At 42.9% G+C, this 15,351-nt stretch overlaps 1 protein-coding gene across 2 annotated transcripts in view; it reads right to left on the reverse strand.

Moving 5' to 3' along the window:
- VCAN (versican) overlaps positions 1–15,351 on the reverse strand; it is a 99,356-nt gene that overhangs the window by 71,424 nt on the left and 12,581 nt on the right. For both annotated transcript variants that reach the window (XM_036403485.2, XM_036403486.2), the window contains 3 exons: positions 14,626–14,997; positions 3,216–3,390; positions 2,515–2,642 (listed from right to left, as the gene is read on the reverse strand). In XM_036403485.2, coding sequence (XP_036259378.1) covers positions 2,515–2,642; positions 3,216–3,390; positions 14,626–14,997 — 675 coding nt within the window. The remainder of the gene's footprint in view (positions 1–2,514; positions 2,643–3,215; positions 3,391–14,625; positions 14,998–15,351) is intronic.

The following is a 15,351-nucleotide window of genomic DNA, read 5'->3' on the forward strand; positions in this document are numbered from 1 at the left end:
AGTTTCCTACCAACACAGCAATCTAGTTTAATTCAACTTTCCAATAACTCCACTGACATTCTAAATTTCCATCTTCTGTGGGTGAGTGGTTCTGAAGTATAAACTCACAGATGCTGCGTATCTTCTAACAAGCTCCTCCCCACTCCAAATTAACCTCTGTCCTGTCAGAAACTGCTCCTGTTGGACAGACAAAGGCCACCTTGGCTCCTCAGCCCCACCTGGAATGGGGAGTCTGGCTCGGAGGCTCAAGTTTCTGTGGAGGCACTGAGGAGTGGTTTATCCTGCGCTATACCACAGTGTGACACCGTGTCTTTTCCTCAGCATGCGCCTGCTTCTCCTCATCCAAACAGAATAATTTAACTCCTCTGTATGTCAGCAGAACCCACCCTCACTGTTTCTGTGCCCTGTACCCAGGGTCGTAGAAGTTGTTGTCACACTCCTGATCATTTTAAAAGTTCTGAGAGAATGAGAAAATAATAAAATCTCTCTCACATACACACAAAAGCCAACAAACAAGACAACCAACCAACCAAAAATACCCAAATTGAAATAAAACAAAAAAACAAAAAAAACAAAAGGAACCCAAACGAAGCAAAAACCACCAAAAATAACAAAAGGGAAATGTTGGGGAGTGTCTTTGGCTAACTATTATAATAATCTGACATTAAACTTGTTCAATAGAATGAATGCAATATAATGAAGCAAATCTACAATATTGTGCTCTAGCTTATGTATTTGTTAAAATCTGGATGTTTTCACATATAAGCAGATCACGTCACCACAGTCCAGCTGACAGGCCACAACAGTGGGACAGAAGTGTAGATGCATCCAGAGAGGGAAACCAGGTCATAAATCTTGGCAAATTAAATTTTATAACAAAGAACCAATTGATGCCCATGAGAAACTGAGGACCTGTGCATTTTCATCCAGGAGGATGGCACAGTCACTGCAGCCTCTTTGAACCACACACCAGTCTGGTTCCAGGTTGTTCCAAGCAGAGGTCATCAGACTCAGTGAAGAATGCTTCAGTTTTGACTTCAGTTTTATTTTTGAAAGTTTAGTGATAAATTTTGACCCTGAGAAACCGCTGGCTCATATGCACCCAGGACAATCTGCTCTGTATTAGTTACACTTCTCTGCTCTTGAAGAGGGAAAAGAGCAAGAGATTGTTCTTCACCCAGGAATTATACAGGTTAGGTGTTTGAGTAAACCTCTTTTTTTAAGCTAGGAAAGACATAAATTGAATTTAAAAGCATCGATTTAGAGGAGATTCAGAATCCAATCCCATCAAGGACTGATGGAGGATCAAATGTCATGAACTGTTGATGTTCACAGGTGGTGCTCACTGACAGATGTAAACAGGACATAACTAAAATTAAGACAATGAAAAGCACTAACAAAATTCTGTCACTTAATTTTCAAGTTCAAGTTACAAATTCTCAAGCATATATCTTTTCTGGAGGCTTTGCAATACCTGTGATGCTTGTATTGCATAAATCTCCAAGTGGTCTAGGACAGATCTTCAGCTACTAAAACTAAAACACTTACTGATTTCAGTAACTCAAACCTCTCTAAGTCGCCAGCAGGAGAAAAATTTGTATGACCTAATCTATATCTTATCTAAAACAGATTACAAACAAACATTGAACACTTGCATTTTGCAATTGCTTTTTAAAAATATATGTACACCTACAAAGGCAGGCTTGCTCAGAGCCAAGGCTAATTTATTTTTCTGTTGACTTTAAGAGCACTAAATTAAAAGTGTAACAGCCAAGAACCATCCCTGAGGATGTTTAGTTAGGAATTATCAGGGTTTTTTTAAGACAGGAACTGTGGAACTGGCACGGAATAAAAACCTGTCAAACAGACAACATTGGGACACACTCATGCCATTGTAAGTGTGTAATAAGTGGAAAATATACTTTGGTCCTGGTTGCAAAGTATCTCTGTAATAATTTTACTAAACTAGGCCCAGAAACGACGAAGCTTTTTCTCATTTCTTTCTGAACCTGAGATGACCCTTTATTAAAAAGATACTATTAAACATAGATGGCAATTCAATATCTGTCTAATTTTATGCCATGGACGTACAAAAAGACCTAATTACACACTTTATGAACTGTAATACAGTTAGCTCATATACTACATCTATCTTTGTATATACTTATATATAGCACACACAGTTTCTCAAACATTAAATGCATTTTTTTGAAAATACTTTTATATAACATTCAAAAAATAAGACACTTCAACAGCAACTTTTGTGAGATCTAGTGCACTAACTATAGCCAGCTTGAACCCTGACTGCCTCTCTGTGGACTCCACACTGGCCTTTAATTAAGACCTGCAGGACCACAAACTGTAGGTTCCCTCCGTTTGGCAGCTCCCTTCAGATCCAGAGCAGCCAAAACTATTTTAAATGGAATTTTCTCCCTCTCTGCTCTTCCACATTAGGCTCCCCAGTCACTTCTTAAGCCTTGCAGTGCACTTCCAGGCTTTGCAGACCCATCTCACCTTCCATGTGCTCCACATAGCAATAAACATCGTAAGTCTCGTTAGGGAAGCGGCGCCCGTAGGTCCTGACTCCTTTCTTTCCCATCTTATCTCCAAAGCAGCCAACTCTTGGATGTCTAATTGGATACCTGGAAATGCAGAAAATGTATTGTTACGACCCCTTAGGATTTCAGCTTTTATATTTTTCAAATCCTGTGCTGCTTTAGGGTGTAACTCTGAACTCCATATAGAGTGTGAATTAGTGTCTTCATGTTTTGGTCAGACAACACAATCCCTCTGGGCCTGACACTCAAGGGCACCCTACAGCCTCAGGCCCTGAAAGTATAAACAGTATAAAAAGCATAAACAAAAGTATAAAGTGGGTTTAGGGGGGAGGAAAGTGGGAGTAAATGACTTCATTACCTGAAGCCCTAATTGGAGGATTAACCCCAGAAATGGAAATGGACCAAACTTATAATTGTGTAAAAAACTTGTGACCATTTTCCATCTTGGGCGTAGCCTCTGTGAGGCTTCTGACTGTCCAAGATGCACCTTTTGAAGGCCTTTAATAAATACCCACTTTATTCTCTTAATCTTATCCAGCCTCTGTTCCAGGCAGCCACTCCAAGGCATCAGTTACGGCAAAACAACAGTTCAGGTCTGCACAGGCCAGGCACACAAATTTTGGGTAAAAACGTGAAGGGGCGTTTTGAAAGCCTCACCTGACAGTCTGGTCAGACACCCATCCAGCATCACACTGCTCAAACCCATCCTCATAGGCTGCTTTCAGCTGCTCTGGGCTGGCCATGACAGCACCATTGTCCCGGCAGGTCTGGTGGGCCTGTGTGAAATTCAGGGTGTACCTGCTCGTGGCAGCCCGGTAGTGAAACACAACACCTGGAAGGCAAAAAAACACCCCTGTTAGTGGCACATTTTGGGTTGTTTCCACAGCCATCGCTCTGGTAACCCAAAACCACCTGTTAGTGGTGCATTTTGGGTTGTTTCTGCAGCCATCACCACTCTGTAACCCAAAAACCCCATCAGTGCCATATTTTGGGGTGTTTCCACAACCATCACCACTCTGAAACCCAAAATCCCCCTGTCAGTGGCACATTTGGGGTTGTTTCCACAACCATCACCACTCTGTAACCCAAAAACCTCATCAGTGGCACATTTTGGGTTGTTTCTGCAGCCATCACCACCCTGCAACCCAAAAACCCCATCAGTGGCACATTTTGGGTTGTTTCTGCAGCCATCACCACCCTGCAACCCAAAAACCCCATCAGTGGCACATTTTGGGTTGTTTCTGCTGCCATCACCACCCTGCAACCCAAAAACCCCATCAGTGGCACATTTTGGGTTGTTTCTGCTGCCATCACCACCCTGCAACCCAAAAACCCCATCAGTGGCACATTTTGGGTTGTTTCTGCTGCCATCACTGCTCTGTAACCCAAAAATGTCATCAGTGGCACATTTGGGGTTGTTTCCGCAACCATCACCACTCTGTAACCTCACCTAGGTGTTGTCAGAATGCTGAAAACAGGTGAGCAAAATGAAAAATAATACAAAAATGTGAGATATCACGGTATAAATTATGTTCTCCCTCTAGTGGCTGCTACTAGTAATGACAAAATACCCCCAAAAATGCACTTTTTTGAAGCAGATTTGCTAATCAGTGATGGGCCTGGTGGCTGTTTCTACTCATCAAAGATCACTAGAAATACATCATTTATCACTATATGGATTTTGGTCAATTTTCCATAGCCATATTTTCCCGCACACAGCACAGATGGTACAGACAAAACAAAGCATGATCTTATCTGGGGTTTTTCTGGTTCTGAAAAGGACCTTGACAATTTCAGCAGCTTCTGGAGCACGTCAGACCTTTGGAGAGGGAGGCCTGGTGTGAAGATGGTTTTGTTTAAGGCAGGATCTGTCTAGAAGCCACATTCTGTTTTCTACACACACAATTCCCACTGAATGTGACAACAGCTAGAACAAACCATAAAGGGCACTGAAGTGGCAGAAAGCAGCCATTCCACCTTACAAAATCATTTCCCCCTATTACCACTGTCTTTTACAGTTTAGCATCAAAGGCATGTCCCTTGCAATACCTAATTGCACTCTAAAATCCTCAAAAGTGTTTCAACACCATAAAACAACCAGAAAACAAAGAAAAGCAAGAAAAGCAAGAAAACAAAACAAAGCAAGCCCCTAAACCACTGAATGTTCCTTTTCTCTGATGGTTTTACTGGAGTACTTCATGATGAGGAAACAGCATAATGTAATATAGATGGGGAAAATAGTAATATTGTAGCAATAACTAATTTTACAACAAGTCTTTGCTGTTAGAGCATTGTTGAAAGATAAAGAAAGTCTGCTAGTTCACAAGCAAATAGAAATACAGGTCACTTAGCAAATTGTTGATGCAATAATTTCCAACTTATTTAGAAATCTTTTTCTCAGGCAGACAAATACAGTAAAGTCTTGCCAGCCATCAAAAATCTGCACATGGCCAAGAAGCAGAGAGTACACATTTTTCTTCTTGTCATGATTCACTAAGAAATTAATACAGAAGATATTATCTGAAAACTACTCAGCCATAATTTTTTTTTTTTATCAAAGCCACTCGCAGAGAAACAGGAAATAAAAGAAGAAAGGCTGGGAATCCCCATATTTCATCATTTAATAGAGAGTCACACACCAGCTGCAGCCACTAACTGGAAGCTTGCAGACCACCAGCATCCCTATAAAATGCCTTTCAGAACTGACAAAACCCATCACCAACAGCTTCTTCCAAGCAACAGTGAAATTTCAGCTTCAAAATGGATCCAAGTGTTGTTTGGCAACAGCGACAAGTGAAGAATACACCCCGGAAAATTATGGCTGTGTTTGCATCATTACATTAAACTTTCCAGGTGCCTGAAATTCAGTCATTAAGGGTGTTAAATTGTTAGGTTATTTTACTGCATTATTTGGCTCAGGCCCCACAACACCGTTCCAAACAATTTCCTGGGCAGATTTCAAGAACAAGAGCTGAGAACAGGGACAGCTTCCAAAGGGCATCTTCATCATGTGCTGGGAGCCAAAGGAATGCTTCACTTGGGGATGGGGGACACCCTGCTCCCCACAGCCCCACACCCCAGAACACACAGTTAGCCAACATCAGCATTTAAAACTTAAAATCACAAAATATGTTATCTGGTGATTTATATTTTTATAACATGTGGTATGCATAAAAATATTTATTTTAATATATTCAGAATTTAGTAGCAGTGGTTGAAACTGTGAGCAGAACACCCGCTGGTATAAATGAGGATTGCCATATTAGTAGCACAGTAGTAAATAAAAGTAGGATTTCAGGTGGCCTGCTGGGTGTTCTGGTTCTAGATTTTAAAAATGGACAACTTTTACAGAGCTCCCAACAGAAGCAGATAAAATATTTATCCTGTTTCACTGTGAACCCATAATAATAGTCACAAGCTGAACATCTGCCTACTCTATTTGTTATTTTTGAACATATACAAGCATCTTAAAACTTTCTTTTTTATAACATTGGCATTTCTGTAATAAAACATATTTGATGCTGAGTCAGAAATGTCCAATTACATAAAGCAATTTGTTAACTCAGTTTGTCGTTTTAATCCTAATTAAAATGTATTTTGTGTGAATTTGGATTCATTCTCTTTTTTATAAATTTTTTCCAAAATTGTTAAAGGGATTTCTATGACTTCAAACTGAGCACAAGAGTTTCTGCTTCTCAGCACAGCCACCGAAAGATTTGTTACCTTAGAGGGGATGGCAACATATTTCTCTAAAGCTGTATTTTTTTTTTTAAAGCTTCCTGCTGCTTAAACATATGAGTGCATTTTCCACAACCAGCTATTACACCTCTCATTCCTACCTTTTTTTTTTTTTTTTTTTTTCCATGTTGGAAGCACCACTGCCCTTCTGTGGTGCCCTGGCTGTGCCCGGGTAGGACACCTGAACGAGGCAGGACTAAAGAGTTAAAATCCCAGCCAATTTAAAGTGGATTTCGCCGAGGCAAAGAAGAGCCTTTGGTCATTTGTAAATCCTGGAAAGGAACTCGGGGAATGCTTTGTTCTCCTCGCCCTGATCCACAAGGTAAACTTCACCTATTCTCAGCGCTGGAGGCTCCTCCATTTCCAGCGAGGAGCTAATGGACATGAAAGAGCCTCCGAGATGAATGGGAAGGAGGACTCACTATGCATAAGCCTGTGCAACAGCTGCAATAATTAGAAGACCCCTGGGGCTAAGAAGATTAAAGTGCAGGACTTTCATTGTTTCAGTTAGACAGAGAGAGGGGGGAAAAACCCCATTGTCCCGGTCTTTGCACTTTAAAACATTTGTAAAGGATTTTTTTCTCTCCCCCCTTTGTCTATTTCCTCCCCGAAAGAAAAGGCAAGAAAGGAGTTGTCCTTGGAACAAATAAAGCGACTGGAAAACAGACTACAGCGGTATAATGTTGTCACTGAACATCTGGCAAACAAAGTCGGTGTAATTACAGGAAGGAGTAGCAGCAAGAAAGAGCATTCATAGGAAAGCATTTTGTAGCATCCAAAATTCACTTCTGTCAGAGCAAGGGTGAACGTCTTTTCGTCGCTGATCTCATGTCTTAGGGCAGAAAATAAAAATGTGAAGCATTTCGTTTTTAAGGAACAAGGGTTTCCATGGGTAAGAGCCTGGTTCCGTGGTTACACCCCTTTGGATTGCTGCTTTATTGTGTATCATGCATCAAAACCCTGTGGAACTGCACGGGAATCTGGTTTATTAGCTCCTGGTATGGCTAATAAATTATAGTTCACTTTCACTAGTGAGCTCACGCTGCTGCCTCATGCAGTGTTGGATGTGGCAGCTTCTGAACCTCAGAAGCTGCCTCACACAGCAAATACCTAAAGGGGAAAGATTGTGATGGCAGCACTTGTTATCCTGTTAATTTTTGTCTTCAGACCTTGGGCACTGTGGTGCAGACCCCTGAAATAACCCCAGGCCCAGTGCCAGAGCTACCACACAGTTCAGATCACAGCTCAAATCCTCCCCGGGCTTGATGCAGAAGGCAATTTACATTACAAATACACCCCAAAAATATGGGTTACAGGGCTGAGCACTGTATGAAAGGAAGGAACAGGGCAGCATTTTCAGTTCTCTGCATGAATAATTCGTTTGTGTCTCTCTCTCTCTCTCTAGGCTCTGCACCCATCTTCAGACACACATCTTGGGCTTTGGCAACCTGAGAAGAAGAGGCCGGCCTTGCCAAACGCCTGAGGGAACTCACGGTGGGGAGGGAAAGTGCCTTCCCTTGCCCTGCCAGGGCTCTCCAGGGACAGGCACCAGCTCACAGGTGCTCCCCTGCGCAGGATGTTTGTGCCCATCCTCACAGCACACAGGTGGGGAGGAGCAGGGACTCCTCTGAACAGCTCCAGATAATGAGAGGAAGGATCAATGATGAGCTTCACCTGTGGTTTATCCTTTATTTCTCTCCCACCACAGCTCCTGCATATCCAGAACCACCCCAGCCTGTCCACCCAGAGGCTGCCACGCTCCCAAACTCGACGAGGGAAACAGCAGCTTGGCCAGGACCTTTCCTTCCCTCTTCCTGGCATGCCTCGCATGTAAACCCTCGGTCTTTACCACCCAGAAAGAAATTTCCCTCTGCCACCCTTTGATGGTCCATACCAACTGTGCTCTTCCCTTGCCAGGAAGATTCCTCGGGATCCATCAGGCAGGGGAGTAAAAAACGAGGTGAAAAATGCAGCAGCCCATGATAATTTGCACGGAAGTTCAACATCAAGATGTGGTAAGGTTTCAAGACAGGTGAGTCCAAAAGATTAGGTAAAAGCACCTCTTCAAATGCCTACTTAAGAGATAAAGAAGGGGATTTCTGCTGCAGAGAGAACAGATCAATTAGGTTGTCAGCACACAATCCCTGAGTGGCAGCGTTCCCACTTCGGAAACAACTTTCATTTATTATCATTATAATGCTTGCAGGAAAGACAAGTTTGCATAAAAATGAAAATGGGAATTACCATCTACCTCTGCCTCCCTAATTCTTGTTTCTTTCCATTAAAAAGATCAGTATCTTAAGCCTGGGATTGTCTTTACAGGCATTAAAAAGAAAATACACCAAAAAAAAAAGGGGGGGGGGGAAAGAAGTCTTTCAGATTTGCAGCAGAATCAAACAGAAACTGAGAAAATGAGGCCCATGAAAAGAGTGAATTCCCAAAATATCAGTTAGAAAAGAATAAAGTGCTCTCACTTTTGGCAGAAAAATATTCACTGAGGAGCTACAACAAAAGAGTAAGTAAACTAGAAGGATCCCGTTTGCCACTTTGATCCTTTTAAATCCAATTATCTCCAAGGAGGAGAACAAAAAAATCAGCTCAAATGAGTGGTTTGTTCTGACTTCTTAATATTGAATACATTGGGTGATACACATTCTTCTTAATTGCCCAATATCCTAGCACAAAACAAGTGTTTCACTGAATTTTCAGAAATGTTCCAGAATGAAAAGTACTGTGCCATTTCATTTCTAGGTCAGATTTTTACAAGGTAGCTCAAAGATATTTTATAAAAGTAAAATTCATTACAAGTAGAGAGAAGGAATAAATGTGACACAGAAAGGTACAGCAATGCTTTTCATAAAATCCTTCCTGGAATTCAACCCACCCAAGGTAGCTTTGCCTAAAGGTTACAAGTTGAGTTTAAAAGAGTCATCTATAAATCTCCCTAGCTGGTGACCAGGGATATTTGATGCAGAGAGCTTACCTCACCCAGGAATATCCAAAAGCTGAGAGGCCAAGGACTCCCAGTGTGAGGCAGTTTGAATTCTGGGCTTAGAAACAGCAAGAAAGGTTAGAAGAAAAGCACAAAACACTGTAGAGGGATGAAATTACAGAATTTTACAAAGAGTTGCTCCTGAGACAAAGGGAAAATTTTGGAGGAACGTGCACAGGAGGCAGAGAAGAAAACACAGGGAAGTGAAAATGAGTATGAATGGCTTGTTCTATATATCCAGGACTGGACTTGGATGATCCTAGTGGGTCCCTTCCAACTCAAAATATTCTAAGATTCTTCATTCCTCTCCTTGTGAGAAGCTGAAGCATCTAACACTGCCATGCTGTCAGACCCACTTTGAACACAAAATACCCCTGTCTGGGAGGTCAGTGTAATTATAGCAGCAACCAGTGTGTCAGGAAAGCATTCTCCATGATTAATGACAGGAAAGGGGGTATCCAGTGTGAGGAAAGTGCCCCTCCAGTGATCCTGCAGAGCTGCCTGCCCCAAGCACAGCCCTGCAGGCCTGAATAATGAGTAAGGCAGGCACCTGGCTGCCCCAAACTTCCTGCCTGGGCTAAAATTAAGTGTTTCTCTCCTCCCTCTTACGCCCTCACCAAGTGCAAAACGCCAAACAGTAACCCTGATCTCAGGGGTGAAGTGTGGAGAGCACCTGGCCCCTGTGGATGGGTGTTGTCTGCTGGGTTTGGGCACAAGGCTCAGCACATAATAACGGGGAGATTTGCAATGCCAAAGGAAAAGTGGATCAAGTAACCCAACGTGTCACCCTTCTCCTACACTTTGCTGTGACTTTCCCAGATCCCCAGGGCTGTGCACAACACAGCCACCCCAGCTAGACCACAACTGCTCACAGCCCTAGAATTAAATGGGCCAATTCAGGTCTTTTGCTCTGAGACATTTAAATAGATACTCAGATCAAAGTATTTGATCTCTGTTGCGCACACAGCCAAGCACTGCTCAGCAGACAAAAGATCCCATGTGAACTCACAGTGTCTTGATGATGTCTCTGAGACAGAATCATGAAATGGTTTGGGCTGGAAGGGACCTTAAAGATTCTCTATTTCCAAATATAAGCAGCTATTGATACCCAAGTAGCTGGCACGGTTAATTCCTACAACCAAGGCAAAGGAAAGCCACAGAATAACATCAATTTCCAAGATCCTGTCATTGCTTAGAAAACTTTCACCTGTCAAAAAATGATCTAGCAGAAATATGCACTGCAGAGACAAAGGGGACACGTGTGATGAAATGTGTCTTCCTTGTGAAGGATAACTAAAATAACCAGCTGTGTTTAAATGGTGGCTTAACCAGGAGTCCACCCATGGATAATGAAAATCTACAGACATTCAAAAAACAAATGGGAAAAAACCAAAGCCATATCTGTCCAGGACAGAACAGCACAAGTCTCTGTGTGGGTAATTCCATGGGTGAGAGGTCTCTGACAGCAACAGGGTAGGAGTTTAAGTAACTCTTTGATATCAGCTGCTTTCATTGGAATAGGACTCTGGGACAGCCAGATCTTTTGCCTGAACAGTTTGTTGCTAGTAACATATGAGTCTGACTTCAGAAGTTCATTTGGCATCTAAACCAGCAAATTAACTGGATATTTGCACACAAGTTATCAAATTTGTCTGTTGTGATAGCTAAACAGAAAAAAAAAAAAAAAAACAGGTTCACAGTTACAGCTTTTGTACAGTCTTGGGCTTGAGACCCAGCCAAAATAAATAATTAGGCATTAGAAGTTCTACTTTCAATGACTAATATTCACTATTCAGCTTAACCTGGGAGAATCTGTACTGCTACTAAGAAAATTATCCTTCCTCAGAAATCCCAGTTTTCGTTCACAATACATTCCATCACTGGTAAAATACATTAATTTGATGCACAGTGTGTTCAATAGCAGTTTTGTATTCCCAGCACACCTAAAGGAGAGAAATGACAATTACAGTAATTTTATTCAAGTTATCTTTCCCAGCCATCAATTACACTGTAAAGGTTAATTTGAAAAACAAGCTGGCCAGCTGTCTAATCTTATCTTCCTGGCTTCACTGATGCTGTATTATGCTTTTTGTTTGAAAGTTTAAAATTAGGGAGTGTCTATAAAACAAATAGAGACCCTGAAAATACCAAGAAAAAAAGTCTTGCATTGGTTTAAAAATACCCAAAGAATCATTAAAAAACACCCAAACAATAAATCCATCACCATGGCAAAAGTGAAATTACACCTGCTTCAGTAGAACTCTTCCAAAAAGTTTTGGCCTACTTAATTTGAGCATAAAATGAGCAGAATAAAAAATCCGGTGATAATTTTACCAGAGCTTCAGCAGCCCCAGCTCCACCCAGGAGAGCTGACCAAAGCACAGTGCTGAACCAGGCTATCCCTCAGCTCTGGAATTAGCTCAGTTAACAAGGAAATACCTGCCTGCACCCCAGTCAGGACAGGATGAACAAAGGGGGAGAATAGTCTCCTCAAATGTGTCACCTTGGGGTGCAGATTCAAAAAGAAACAGCAGAAATAATTTGTGTTTGGGACTAGAGGTTTTTTTTTGTTTGTTTGTTTATTAATAAAAGCTGAAATCATAAGAAACCATAAAGAATAGAGCAGAAGATTTGAGCAGCAACATTCACACGAAGCTCTTATGAGTCTAATAAATGCCATTTGTTTACATAATGGAGAAAACTGAGAATGGATGGCACAAATCATGGTCTAGCAAACCAATTTTCCACTTGGATCAAGACTTAGCTTTTTTCCTCTCCTGAAATTCTGACATTAAAGCACTCATGGAAAAGAACACTTGCAGAAAGAAAATGGAGTCTGTGAAGCTTTCATTGAGGTAAAATCATAAATCTAATCAGTTCAACACTTTGCAGTGTTTTTGCAGGAGCAGCAACTACAAAAGCTACAGTATCACCATAAATCATCTGATATTTTATTGTCATAAACATCTGCAGCTCCTGGATATAGATATGTAGTCAAGGGAACACTTGAAAAGGGGTAAGGAATGCCAGGGACACTCATTATGAAAAGTAATGTTCAAACCAGGATTTCTTTTGCTTTTGTCATTAGGACCTAAGAGTTTATGAAGTTATGCAGACATTAATGGCTACACTGATTTACTGTATTTCCAAATTAAGGCCACACCTTCAAATCCTTTTGTTGAATCAACACCAACAGACTGTTCACATTAGGTTAGGCAGATTGGAAGAACAATACAGTGTTAAGCTCACCAAAAAACCCTTAGCCAAAGCCATGATTTCCAGCAGCAGATATTAATGTTTGTTTTGGGATTCATTCACCTGAGTAAATACTGAACTTCCAAAAGACACCGAGCTGCAAAGGGGCATGCAAGGCAGGGCCCAAAGCAAGGCTCCTTCGAGGAGATCCATCCACACAGCTCAGTGCTGTTCTAAGCACAGGCAGAAACCTGGGTCCAGAACGTGCCTGTGCATGGCCCAGAGCCCGGGTTAATGCCCTGCCTGTCAGCACAGCCTGTTAGGCCAGGCTCAGTGCCAGCCCGACGGGCTCTGGAGCAGCCTCTGTGCCGTGCTCCACCAGCGGGTTCCGAGGGGAGAAACACCCACACATCACACGCTGCTTTGGCCGCTCACTCCTTGGTTTTGCTTAAACCCATGGAGCACTCCAGGCTGGGACAGAGGGGCTGGGAAGCTGGGACAGGCCCTGGGGGTGCTGTGCCAGCAGCCGGGCACAGCCCAGGGGTGCCCAGGGGTGCCCAGGGGTGCCCAGGGGGCCGAGAGGCCGATGGCCCCTGGGCTGTGCCAGCCCTGGGGTGGCGGCAGGAGCGGGGCAGGGCCCGTCCCTGTGCCGGCCCTGCTGAGGCCACACCTCGAGGGCTGGGGCACCTCTGGGCCCTCACGCAGGCAATGGAGGGGCTGCAGCGTGGCCAGGGAAGGGAACGGAGCTGGGAAGGGAACGGAGCCCCAGGAGAGGCTGAGGGAGCTGGGCAGGGGCTCAGCCTGGAGCAAAGGAGGCTCAGGGGGCCCTTGTGGCTCTGCACGGCTCCTGCCAGGAGGGCACAGCCAGGGGGGCCGGGCTGTGCTCCAGGGACCAGGGACAGGAGCAGAGGGAACGGCCTCAGGCTGGGCCAGGGCAGGCTCAGGGCGGGCATCAGGAAATGATGAACTTCACTGAAAGGGTGGTCAGACGTTGAAATACACTTCCCAGGCAAGTGGGGGTGTCATCATCCCTGGGAGAGTTCCAAAAGTGCTTGAATGTGGCATTTGGGGACCTGGGTTAGTAGTGAACAGCACTGGGTTAAGGCTTGGAGTTGATAATCTTAGATGTCTTCTCCAACATCAACCATTCTGAAACTCCTGTCTCTTCTGTCTCTCAACACATAAACTTCTCCCTCTCAAAATTTTGGAGACTATTTCCTAATAGAGATGGCAAGCAAACTGTTATCACTGCCTGCCCCACATTTAGCAAACACCTCCCTACTTCTATTCTTCCAGCTTCTCACAAATGAGTTTTCCTTCTGCCCATCCAAAATTTATTACTGGGCAAAAGGAGCACTTCCTTCATGCTTGATTTTCCTTTCCCAGAAAGAGTGGCTCCCACTTTTGGTGGCATAGTTGGGGACATCAAGACAGGCCAACCACAGCTTCAGTGGTTTGTTTACATCCTAAACTTTCATCCTTTCCATCATAAATTGCTTCTTTTCACCCTAATCCAAGGGCTGTGGTATTTTCGGGGTCCCCAGGATGAAGGAGGAATTGAGAATCTGACTCCATGTTATTAGAAAGCATATTATATTATATTATATTATATTATATTATATTATATTATATTATATTATATTATATTATATTATATTATATTATATTATATTATATTATATTATATTATATTATATTATATTATATTATGCTATACTAAAACTATGCTAAAGAATAGAGAAAGGATACAGATAGAAGGTTACAAATAATGATCATGAAAACTTGTGACTGCTTCCAGAGTCCTGACACAGCTGGCTGTGATTGGTCATTAAGTCAAAACAATTCACATGAAACCAATCAAACATGCACCTGTTGGATAAACACTCTCCAGCCACATTCCAAAGCAGCAAAACGGGGAGAAGCAAATCAGATAATTATTGTTTTTCTTTTCTCTCTGAGGCTTCTCAGCTTCCCAGGAGAAGAAATCCTGGGCAAAGGGATTTTTCAGAAAATGTGACAGCGACAAAGGGCCAATCGCTAAAGACACTGCTGTAAATCCCCTCTAGCTCTGTGTTCACCACCAGGTTCGCTGCTTTAGCTGGAATCACTGCTGGCTAGAAATGAAACAGACAAAACCCTTACCCTCAACAGCCAGAGAGACGATGCCCTGCGTATCCTCCACTCCGTACATGACGTCGCAGCGATAGACCCCGGCGTCGCTGGCGCGCAGCTTGGAGAAGGTCAGCGAGGCATCCCCGCTCTCCTCAGAATGGCTGGGGACAGACACCCTGTCCTTGTAGCTCTGGCCTATCTTGATGTTGCCGTTCTGGGCCACCAGGACCGTGGTTTCCTTGGCGTCCTTCCCGCCTTTGTCCAGTTCCACCTTGGACCATTTGATCCGGAGGTACTCGGCGGCGTAGCTGGAGGAGATGGTGGGTGTGGTTGAAAAGAAGCATGGCAGGACTGAAGTTCCAGAGAGAGATCCCTTGACCAGGGTTTTTTTTTCTGCTTTAACTAGAAAAAGGGAAGAGAGCGAGGAGAGAGAAAGGAGAAATCACATCAGTGTAACAGCAAAATCAGAAACAGATATATGTCATTGTTAATTAATGATTCACTAATGCAAAGCCTGAAATCCATGAACCTTAGCTGATTTGTAACAGGACTGGGGAGTATAAGCTGAGAAAGAATTTGTATCAGTCTTGGTACACCTTAGGCTGATGATGGAGCAAATTTCTCTTTGGGAAAATTTCATTCTGACTTATTTTCTCTATTTGTTATGGTCACCAAGTAATTAACCTTTGGGAACTGGTCTGAAATTTTACGTGAGAGATGAACTGTAAGAGCTGTTTCTTCAATTCACAGGAGGAA

The sequence above is a fragment of the Molothrus ater genome, chromosome Z (assembly GCF_012460135.2).
Source record: "Molothrus ater isolate BHLD 08-10-18 breed brown headed cowbird chromosome Z, BPBGC_Mater_1.1, whole genome shotgun sequence".
NCBI lineage: Eukaryota > Metazoa > Chordata > Aves > Passeriformes > Icteridae > Molothrus > Molothrus ater.